The sequence below is a fragment of the Oncorhynchus mykiss genome, chromosome 10, assembly GCF_057628025.1.
Source record: "Oncorhynchus mykiss isolate SJ-2025 chromosome 10, ASM5762802v1, whole genome shotgun sequence".
Lineage (NCBI taxonomy): Eukaryota > Metazoa > Chordata > Actinopteri > Salmoniformes > Salmonidae > Oncorhynchus > Oncorhynchus mykiss.
In genome coordinates this window covers 49,989,675-50,002,015 of record NC_143031.1, presented here as the reverse complement: position 1 = coordinate 50,002,015, position 12,341 = coordinate 49,989,675, and the positions used below count along the sequence as shown (strand labels likewise).

The window sequence follows — 12,341 nt, the reverse complement described above, 5'->3', positions numbered from 1 at the left end:
CCGCTCTGTCACTCAACTGATCCGCCGCATCACACCCAGCCTAGCGCCACATTCAGGGGATAGCGCCTCCACTCAGATGAGATTGGAACACTGACATTACAGCCAAATAAAAAAAATGTATGCTGTAGTGAAATAAAGGAAATCTGTTATGTGACGCAGTATACAAAACCCAAACGAATAAAGAAGATGTAGTCAGAACATTTAAGACAGCACAGCACTTTGTACAGACATAGAGAACCAGGGACGTCTGTAGCGTCTACGAAATCGCCTGTAAAAAAAACAAACATGTTCACCGTCCAACATTTGTCAAAAAACAAACGGAATGTTTTTATTTTAGGTGATGACTTTCAATGAAAAACATGTGCGGTGGTGAAACACACACACACACACAGACACACACACACACACACACAGACACACACACACACACACACAGACACACACATGCGTACACGTGCAGGCCAAACCAGGCAAGCATGCACATACACATTGACACACGTGCAAACACAAGTACTCATGTGCACTCATAGCTACACACAGAAGTAATGCAAGGTTTCAGCCACCTCTGGTATTAGGCATGACTATGTGTTTATAGGGTAACAGGGTATTAAGGGTGACCAGGATATACAGCAGCACTTCTTTGACCCATTCAAAATCACTCACTGCTGCATGGCTATTACAGGATAACATGACCAAATCCTCAGAAATAGTTCACCTACTCTTGCCATGAATGAGCTAACTCAAGTCATTGTCTTGTATCAGATACAGTTGAAGTCGGAAGTTTACATATACTTTAGCCAAATACGTTCAAACTCAGTTTTTCACAATTCTTGACATTTAATCCGAGTAAAAATTCCCTGTTTTAGGTCAGTTAGGATCATCACATTATTTTAAAGAATGTGAAATGTCAGAATAATAGTAGAGAGAATGATTTATTTACTTTGTTTACTTTCATCACATTCCCAGTGGGTCAGAAGTTTACATACACTCAATTAGTATTCGGTAGCATTGCCTTGAATTTGGATAACTTGGGTCACACGTTTCAGGTAGCCTTCCACAAGCTTCCCACAATAAGTCGGGTGAATTTTGGCTTATTCCTCCTTACAGAGCTGGTGTAACTGAGTCAGGTTTGTAGGCCTCCTTGCTCGCACATGCTTTTTCAGTTCTGGCAACACATTTTATATGGGATTGAGGTCAGGGCTTTGTGATGGCCACTCCTATTCTTTGACTTTGTAAGCATGCTTGGGGTCATTGTCCATTTGGAAGACCCATTTGTGACCAAGCTTTAACTTCCTGACGAATGTCTTGAGATGTTGCTTCAATATATCCACATAATTTTCCCTCCTCATGAAGCCATCTATTTTGTGAAGTGCACCAGTCCTTCTTGCAGCAAAGCACCCCCACAACATGATGCTGCCACCCCCGTGCTTCACAGTTGGGATGGTATTCTTTGGCTTGCAAGCCTCCCCCTTTTTCCTCCAAACATAACATTATGTCTGGCTTTTTTATGGCGGGTGTGGAGCAGTGGCTTCTTCCTTGCTGAGCGGCCTTTCAGGCTATGTTACTCTGGCTATAGATACTTTGTACCTGTTTCCTCCAGCATTTTCACAAGGTCCTTTGCTGTTGTTCTGGGATTGATTTGCACTTTTCGCACCAAAGTACGTTCATCTCTAGGAAACAGAACTCGTCTCCTTCCTGAGCGGTATGACGGCTGTGTGGTACCATGGTGATTTTTTATTTATTTATTTTACCCCTTTTTCTCCCCAATTTCGTGGTATCCAATTGTTTAGTAGCTACTTTCTTGTCTCATCGCTACAACTCCCATACGGGCTCGGGAGAGACGAAGGTTGAAAGTCATGCGTCCTCCGATACACAACCCAACCAAGCCGCACTGCTTCTTAACACAGCGTACATCCAACCCGGAAGCCAGCCGCACCAATGTGTCGGAGGAAACACCGTGCACCTGTACAGATAAATGTGGTACCTTCAGGCATTTGGAAATTGCTCCCAAGGATGAAGCAGACTTGTGGAGGTCTTGGCTGATTTCTTTAGAATTTCCCATGATGTCAAGCAAAGAGGCACTGAGTTTGAAGGTAGGCCTTGAAATGCACCTCCAATTGACTCAAATGATGTCAATTAGCCTATCAGAAGCTTCTAAAAACATGGAATTTTCCAAGCTGTTTAAAGGCACAGTCAACTTAGTGTATGTAAACTTCTGACCCACTGGAATTGTGATAGAGTGAATTATAAGTTAAATAATCTGTCTATAAACAATTGTTAAAAATTACTTGTGTCATGCGCAAAGTAGATGTCCTAACCAACTTGCCAAAACTATAGTTTGTTAACAAGAAATTTGTGGAGTGGTTGAAAAATGAGTTTTAATGACTCCAACCTAAGTGTATGTAAACTTCCGACTTCAACTGTAGGAGTGACGCCACCTGATGTCAGACAATGCACTCAAGTTAGATGGCTTGGATCACCTCAGCAGTCTACAGAGCAATGGTATGCAGAGATATGAAATGATAACCAATTCAGAGATAGTCTATGGAAGGACCACTGCTATATGGAAAGTCAAAGGTGAATCCCTCTGCCGTAAACAGGACCTCTTCCTCAGATCTGATTGAATACTGAGAAATGTTGTCATTGTTTTTGTGAGTGATTATGAAATTATGTTTACAAATGTTTCAGTCTGCCTGAAAATAGATTACATTCATTTGAGGTGATGGAAAAGAATAATTGATTAGTTAGTGAAATCCATTTAAAAGGGAAGGCTTCCCACAAAATGAGAAACACAATCTAATTGTAAAAATCCTTGGACAATGGCTCCTCAAGATAGTTATGTCGCAAAATGTAACACTTCAAATAAAATTTGCCTGTTTCCTTTCATTTATTTTTTATTAGGAACAAACTTTTAGGCCTAAATTCAATAAGCATTAACCTGCGATAGCAGACACCCTTATAGCAGATGCTTGGTGGTGTCGGAGGTGGAACTGCTTTGAAGCTGTCAAATTGGTGAGCATCTGTTCTTGCGATCATTGTCACGAAGCCCACCCCTCTTGTGTTGGAAGTTCTGAATGAGGAAGTGCAGGCTATATAGAAATAATTATGCTCAAATTGAAAAATCATTCAACTAAATAATGAGGGTTTCTATCATCCTAATGGAGGCGCAGATTCAATCTCATATTCCACTGTTCCAACTTGTAAACAAGGCTGCATGGGATTTCTGTTATTGTGACCCCGTGCAGCCAATGGCAATGTCCGCTTTAGGTATAATCATTTGACAGTTCAAACGCAGTTCCACTTCTGACACTGCCAAAATAACCGATATGCAGATGTCGGCTAAAGCTGATCTGATTGAATAGTGCCCTTAATGTTTATTTTTACTCAATGTCCTTATCATTCTCTTGAGCTACAAGGTCCATCTAGAGTCTGCTCTAGGTCAACCATGCTCTCCTCCACTGGAGGACTTAAGTTTACTGTAGGCTAATATCCCATCAGCACTCAGCCCTGCCACATAGGAGTTGGCTGCGACCGAAACGCCTCTGATGGATTTGTGAGACTACATCTGAGCTTTAAATCCGATCCACACATTCCAGCTGACGTCACCAAAGTCCATCGTGAGGGTGTTCTCCTGTATCTCCACCAGTTCCCCCTTTAGAAGTTCATACAATTTTGTTTGTACTGTACGTGTGTGTATTGGTGTTCTTTACGTTTCTATACATTGTGAGAGGATGTGTGCATTTGTGTTATGAGAATTTGTGTAGAACTACTCAGACAAAGAAACTACAAATTTGAAGTGACTGAGAAGCAAGTCTAGCCTCCCAATATCTCCAGGCTGAGCTCCGTTGTTGGAACTGAAGTGACATGTGAATCCCTTTTAGAACTTTATTACTGTACATTTCCCATCCAGTGAGAATGCTTTGTCACAATTTTGGTAAGTCGAATGGCTGTACACGATAGGGAGAAAATAAAAAAAAGTTGCACAGTTGGTTCAATCGAGTTTAGTCGCATTTGCTTTGACAAACAAGGGCGTTGAACTATCCTCCAGTAAGATTTGCTTAGTAGAGGCATCCCAGAGACTGCACACGTTTGCATATTTACATGTGGAGTCATGACAGGTTATGTACACAGTGAACTAAATAATAGATTTATAGAAATCGGGAAACACCAACAAAAAATCGGAATAAACAAATGTGGAATAAGATGATTTCTCTGGATAGCATCCATAATGTTCATCAGGCTGGACCAGGAGAACTTGGAGGACATGGAGAGGGATACATTTGTTTTCTCTCTGCACAATAAAAGCAAAGTTTACTGCCATTTCAACATCTCCTAAAAGGGATACAAATGGAATGTCTAGGAGACAAGTCTTTCATAACTGTTTCACATTTCAAAATGAAGGACAATAATCTGACAGAGTAGCTTATCTGCATTCAGCACTCTAAAGTCACAAATGACGATGACCTCATGAAGGAATTTTTATCATGTCTCCTGACAGTCAGGAAAATCATAGTCTGTAAAGGTGTATCTGAAGTTCCTTTTACCTCGGGGGTGAGAGTCTGCTGTTTGATTGACAGGGGGCCTCTTAATGGCAGAGGAGCGATAAACAATGTGATGTCGTCCGTCTCCTCTCTCCTCCTCCTCTACCATCAGGCCCCCTCCACGCACCAGGGGCTCGATGAAGAACTCCTCCTTCCCCGTACGGATCATTCCTGCCTGAGGGAGAGAGAGATGAGAAGGGGGGGTTTGAATTCTACAATCACAATCTTCTAACATGAAAAACTAACTTTTAAAGGTGACCTATGGAGAAAAATCACCATTTCCTGGTTGCAAAAATTCTAATAGTTCGCTTAATTTCAGTTGATGTGATAAAACAAGTAAACATAGTGTAGAGAATCATTGTACCATCTAAACCGCTGTGAAATATATTTTCCATAATCTAAAATATTGTATTATCAGCTGTTTGAAGCTGGTGTACCAATCCAAAAGTAAAATACGCAAAAAAACTAAGCTTAAGAATGGGAAGCATAGAAATAGCACACATAGAACATATCTACCACTTTATAGACGTGCTTTCAATGAGAATGACAGATATATAACTCACATTTCTATGAGAATTTGGTTGGGTCGCCCAAAAAGTTACCTATTGCAGCTTTAAATAACACTTTGAGAATAACTTTGAGAATGGGAAATACACAATAATCAATATCTCAACCACTTTGAAGATCAGCCAGAAGAGAGGACAGCATTGACCACTTTAAAGTAGAACTGACATGAGACTGAAAGGAAAATTAGTTGATCAATATGGGGCCATTAACAGCAACAAAAAAACACAAAAATAGTACTAATGTTTCCAGAAATGCAGACAGCCTAAATGTGGCGTGACAACCCAAGCCAAGTGCCCCCCCCCAAGCCAAGTCTTCGTGAACGTGAAGACAAGGGGTGTGAACGTGAACTGCTCCTCTCTCTCCCCCCTGACCGCAGAGTTAGAGCGTGGCCGCTGATGCGGCCGTTTAGCCACAGCCTCCTGGGAAATTTTACATAAGGAGCTGTCACATCCTCCCGAGGTTTAATTACCAAAGAAAGGTCTGGACGCAGCATAAATCGACACCAGCGGATACACCTCGATTGCCAACTCTCTGAGCCACTGTGAAGTCAAACGTAATCTGCCTTAGGATGCTGCAGGGCTAAACACACAACATCCTCACCTCAGAAAGGCAGTTGCTCACCTTATCTCAGGAAATCTAGAACTCTAACAGCTAATTAAAGTCATGCTAGGGATTAAAGGTAATAGCAAAGATTCTACCCTGGGCCGGAGGAAAGAAGCACACACCTCAATGTTCAGAAGACAGAAGTCTTAAAAGCAATAATTCCCATTCTTCCACGTGTCTCAGGGATGGCTATCTGTTATTGCAGCCACTTGTAAAACGAATAAACTAAGTCTAGTTATTTTTTATTAAACAATGATGCAAGACTGGGTTTTTGCAGACTAAATATTTCTGGCTTCACTGTGAAAGACATCCAAACTCCCAAATCTGAAATCAAACTCTGTCTTCAACAACAAAGCACATGGCCATTTGGGCTAGAAAATCTCAAACTAACATTTGAAGGATCAACTTCACCTAACAATCACAATGATATCACTCTGTCACCAGCTTTACAGTCTGAAAAAAGTTATATGGTGTCAAGACATTTGGATCAGTGGTCCACAACTCTGTTATTTTCACCACCTGAGTCCAGGGCACAATAGACATGTAGCTGTAAATTGGCATACAAATTGTAAACCTCGACAGGAGCAATGATTGATAAGTCAGCATAAACTATGCTGAAGTGCAGCAGCTTATTGAAGATGTGATGGGATCCAGCTCCAATGTAATTGTGAGACTCTGGCTTTTCTGAGCCTGAGAGACTCCAGAGCATGCCTGGCCTGCCAAGACTGAAATGGGAGAGCAGAGCCTGAGAGAGCCTGAGAAGCCCTGTCACGTCTGGGTTTCCTGCTCAGGCCTGCTGCCTCGTTAAAGTAAAAATCCACCCAAAACCACTAATTCCTATAACTGACCGTGTTATAGCTGCAATATACATTATAACTTTTTGGGCGACCTGATAAAATTCACAAATAAATATGAGTTATAAATCTGTCATTCTCATTGAAATCAAGTCTAAGAAGTGGTAGATTTGTTCTGTGTGCACTATTTCAATGCATCCCATTTTAAAGTTGAATTTTTGCATCTTTTACTTTTGGTTTTGTACAACAGCTTCAAAAACAACTGAAAATAAAATATTTTTGGTTATGGAAAATATATTTCACAGAGGTTTAGATGGTACAATGATTCTCTACACTATATTTGCTTGTTTTGTCACATAAACTGAAATTAGACGACCTATCAGAATTTTTGCAATCTGGAAATATTAATACCAAAGTCAATATCAGCATGTGAAGTAGCTAGTTAGCTGTAAAATCGACTAAACAAACTACACTATCAATTTAAGAAGTCTACAATCTCACCATGTTGAACCTGTAGATCGATGTGCCTCGCAGAGTGGAGTCTGACATTCGCAACGGCCATGCAACAGCACCATGCAATGCACTCTGGACTGAAGACGCAGACAAATAGGGAAAATTTGGTGGACCCTTTGCTAAATTACACATTTCAGGATGAAACAGTCAGAGGTCACCAAGAGCAACATAGCTTCAGTGTGTAAATCAGCTAGAAAGATGTGTCAGCATCGAGTAATTGTCTCTGGCCCCCTCCCAGTTAGGGGGAGTGATGAGCTCTACAGCACTCACAACTCAATCGCTGGTTGAAAACTGTTTTCTGCCCCTCCCAAAAGATAGAATTTGTAGATAATTGGCCCTCTTTCTGGGACTCACCCACAAACAGGACCAAACCTGGCCTGCTGTGGAGTGACAGACTCCATCCTAGCTGGAGGGGTGCTTTCATCTTATCTACAAACATAGGCAGGGCTCTAACTCCCCTAGCTCCACAATGAGATAGGGTGCAGGCCAGGCAGCATGCTGTTAGCCAACCAGCTTAGTGGTCTGCCACTAACGCAGTCAGTGTAGTCAGCTCAGCTATCCCCATTGAGACCATGTCTGTGCATCGATCTAGGTTGGGCAAAACTAAACATGGCAGTGTTCACCTTAGCAATCTCACTGGAATAAAGACCTCCTCCATTCCTGTCATTATTGAAAGAGATTGTGATATCTCACATCTCAAAATAGGGCTACTTAATGTTAGATCCCTCACTTCCAAGGCAGTTACAGTCAATTAACTAATCACTGATCATAATCTTGATGTGATTGGCCTGACTGAAACTTCCGCAAAGGCGGAAGTGTTGCAAACATTTACGATAGCAAATTTCAATTTCCCCCCAAAAGATGACTGCATTTTCATATTTTGAGCCTAGATAGTAATGAAATCTCTGCAGCCTACTCAATCACTTTTTATAGCTACTGTTACATGGAAGGGTCCACAGACCCACTCCAAAAGACTTTCGGAATCATCATCGACTCAGTGGGATTTGTCCAACATGTCTCCGGACCTACTGACTGTCACAGTCATACTCTGGACCTAGTTTTGTCCTGTGGAATAAATATTATGGATCTTAATGTTTTTTCACATAATCCTGGACTATCGGACCACCAATTTATTACGTTTGCAATCACAACAAATAATCTGCTTAGACCCCAACCAAGGATCATAAAAATCTGTGCTATAAATTCCCGGACAACTCAAAGATTCCTAGATGCCCTTCCAGACTCCCTCCACCTACCCAAGGACGTCGGAGTACAACATTTGGTTAACCACCTAACTGAGGAACTAGATTTAACCTTGCGTAATACCCTAGATGCAGTCTGACCCCTAAAAACAAAAAAACATTTGTCATAAGAAATTAGCTTCCTGGTATACAGAAAATACCTGAGACCTGAAGCAATCTTCCAGAAAATTGGAACGGAAATGGCGCTCCACCAAACTGTAAGTCTTCCAACTAGCTTGCAAAGACAGTACCGTACAACATCGATGAGCACTTACTGCAGCTCAATCCTCCTATTTTTCCAGAACAATCCAAAATGTATTTTTGATATTGTCGCAAAGCTAACTAAAAAGCATTCCCCAAGAGAGGATGGCTTTCACTTCGGTAGTGATAAATTCATGAACTTCTTTGACGAAAAGATCATGATCATTAGAAAGCAAATTACAGACTCCCCTTTTAAATCTGCATATTTTTCCAAAGCTCAGCTGTCCTGAGTCTGCACAACACTGCCAGGACCTAGTATCAAGGGAGACATTCAAGTTTTTTAACCCTATATCTCTTGACACATTCATGAAAAGAGTAATGGCCTCTAAACCTTCAAGCTGCATACTGGACCCTATTCCAACTAAACTACTGAAAGAGCTGCTTCCTGTGCTTGGCCCTCCTATGTTGAACATAATAAATGGCTCCCTATCCACCGGATGTGTACCAAACTTACTAAAAGTGGCAGCAATAAAGCCTCTCTTGAGAAAGCCAAACCTTGACCCAGAGAATATAAAAACTATCGGCCTATATCGAATCGAGATTGGTCGCCCGGGAGACCCGTGGTTCAAAAGGCTCTAATAAGGAAGCCACGGCAACAGCAGCAGTCAGAGGTTAACTCCTGTCTCTGAGGCAGTCCCTCTGCACATACCATAACTGCAGTGTTCACGGATCACTGTTCAGTGTGTATGTGTGTGTGTGTTTGACTCTGAGTGCCTGCATGCGTATTTTCAGGGACAGCAATATACCAGGCCATAGAACAGGCCTAAAACAACAAAACATTTCCAATAAGACAACAAACTTATCTTGGGTACAGGGGACTTCACTTTTTGATTCAGTCAAAAATAAATAAACAATTCCAAGTGAAGATGAGAGATAATTCCATTTAACTGAGAAGGGCAGGTTTGAACTATTTTCAAACCAGAGACAAAAGCTGAGAAGTCAGGAGAGAAGAGGTAGGGAGAGCGGGGGCAGGAAAATGAATTAATACCGAGGTAGTCATGTCTGTAGGGAGAAGGGAGAGGAGAACATAGCCTGCCTGACATGTTCCAAATAAGAGGCAGGCAGAGCAGAGCTCTCACTCAGGCTGACTTTGCCTGCTGCCTTGCCATTCAGAACCAGACAGCTGTCTGTCTGTCTGTCTGTCTGTCTGTCTGTCTGTCTGTCTGTCTGTCTGTCTGTCTGTCTGTCTGTCTGTCTGTCTGTCTGAACAGGGGTGGAAGCACCTGAGCACTACCTTAGCTCTCAAAATGGACAGCTTTGTGTGCAATTACAGATACTGTATACTGCAGCTAAGCACATCTCTAAGAGGTAATGGAAGGTTTTATAGGGTTGACAATAGTACTATTATCCAGTTGATATGAATGGACGAGCCCTTGTAATAACTACAGCCCTGTAGCCATTTGCACTCACATCCCTGTCATCCCGTATATGTCTTGAAAATGGCAGATTTGGTCACTGATAAGTGCCTCAATTGGAATGCAGTGGCTGTATAGTAACATACTGTATATGACTCCAGAGGTCATATAAAGTGCTTTCGAAAAGTATTCAAACCCCTTGACTTTTTCCACATTTTGTTACGTTACAGCCTTATTCCAAAATGTATTAAATTGTTATTTTTTCCTCATCAATCTACATACAATACCCTATAATGACAAACCAAAAACAGTTTTTTAGAAATGTTTGCAAATGTATAAAACAAATTAAAAACTGAAATATTACATTTAAAAAAGTATTCAGTAGTTTTACTCAGTACTTTGTTGAAGCACCGGTGGCAGCGATTACAGCCTCAAGTCTTCTTAGGTATGATTCCTGTTGGAAGGTAAACCTTCACCACAGTCTGAGGTCCTGAATGCTCCGGAGCAGGTTTTCATTAAGGATCTCTCTGTACTTTGCTCCGTTCATATTTCCCTTGAACCTGACTAGTCTCCCAGTCTCTGCCACTGAAAAACAGCCCCACAGCATTCTGCCACCACCACTCTTCACCGTTGGAATAGTGCCTGGTTTCCTCAAGATGTGACGCTTGGCATTCAGGCTAAAGAGTTCAATCTTGGTTTCATCAGACCAAATAATCTTGTTTCTCATTGTCTGAGTGTCCTTTAGGTGGCTTTAGGCAAACTCCAAGCGGGAAGTCATGTGCCTTTTACTGAGGAGTGGCTTCCATCAGCCTGATTGGTTCTGCCATCTTCACAGAGGAACTCTGGAGCTCTGTCAGAGTGACCATCAGGTTTTTGGTCACCTCCCTGACCAAGGCCCCTCTCCCCCACAATTTCTCAGTTTGGCAGGGCGGCCAGCTCTAGGAAAAGTCTTGGTGGTTCAAAACATCTCCCATTTAAAATGGTGGACGCCTCTACGTTCTTGGGGACCTTAAATGCTGCAGTAATGTTTTGGTACACTTCCCCAGATCTGTGCCTCGACACAATCCTGTCTCAGAGCTCTGCGGTCAATTCCTTCGACCTCATGGCTTGGTTTTTGCTCTGACATGCACTGTCAACTGTGGGATCTTATATAGACAGGTGTGTGCCTTTCCAAATCATGTCCAATCAATTGAATTTACCACAGCTGGACTCCAATCAAGTTGTAGAAACATCTCAAGGATGACCAATGGAAACAGGATGCACCCGAGCTCAATTTTGAGTCTCATAGCAAAGGGTCTGAATACGTATATAAATAAGGTATTTCTGTTTTAATTTTGAATACATTTGCAAAAATAATAAAACACCTGTTTTCACTTATTATGGGGTATTGTGTGTAGATTGATAGGGGGATTTAAAAAATAATAATTTTAGAATAAGGCTGTAACGTAATTATCTGTAAGGTCCCTCAGTCGAGAAGTGAATTTCAAACACAGATTCAACCACAAAGACCTGGGAGGTTTTCCATTGCCTCGCAAAGAAGGGCATCTATTGGAAGATGGGTAAAAAAAAGAAGCTAACACTGAATTTCCCTTAGAGCATGGTAAAGTTATTAATTACACTTTGGATGATGTATCAGAGACAGAAAAACAGCTTCATTCTCAAGGCCATCAGACTGTTAAATAGTCATCACTAGCTGGCCTCCGCCAAGTACCCTGCCCTGAACTGTCACTAGCCGGCTACCACCTGGTTACTCAACCCTGCACCTTAGATGCTGCTGCCTATGTACATAGACATGGAACACTGGTCACTGGAACACTGGTCATTTTAATAACGTTTGCATACTGTTTTGCCCACTTCATATGCATATACTGTATTCTAGTCAAGTCATAGCCCATTCAACTACTGCTATACATATACTATTCTATCCTACGTATTCTTCAGATATACTACATATTCTATCCATATACTGTCCATAATGTCTATCCATAATGTCTATACATCCCATCAGATATAACAGTGGAGAACAGAGTCAAACACATGGACACCATGTCTGTGGTGTATTTGATATCATTCCACTTATTACGCTCCAGCCATTACCACAAACCTGTCCTCCGTATTTAAGGTGCCACCAACCTCCTGTGATATACAGTTGAAGTCGGAAGTTTACATACACTTAGGTTGGAGTCATTAAAACTCGTTTTTCAACCACTCCACAAATGTTTTGTTAACAAACTATAGTTTTGGCAAGTCGGTTAGGACATCTACTTTGTGCATGACACAAGTCATTTTTCCAACAATTGTTTACAGACAGATTATTTCATTTAGAATTCACTGTATCACAATTCCAGTGGGTCAGAAGTTTACTTACATTAAGTTGACTGTGCCTTTAAACAGCTTGGAAAACTCCAGAAAATAATGTCATGGCTTTAGAAATTTCTGATAGGCTAATTGACATCATGTGAGTCA

At 41.4% G+C, this 12,341-nt stretch overlaps 1 protein-coding gene across 1 annotated transcript in view; it reads right to left on the bottom strand.

The window, feature by feature from the left end:
* Nucleotides 1-12,341, bottom strand: part of LOC110533139 (A disintegrin and metalloproteinase with thrombospondin motifs 2) — a 48,628-nt gene that overhangs the window by 24,993 nt on the left and 11,294 nt on the right. Inside the window, exon 3 of the mRNA XM_021617226.3 lies at nt 4,545-4,716. Coding sequence (XP_021472901.3) covers nt 4,545-4,716 — 172 coding nt within the window. The remainder of the gene's footprint in view (nt 1-4,544; nt 4,717-12,341) is intronic.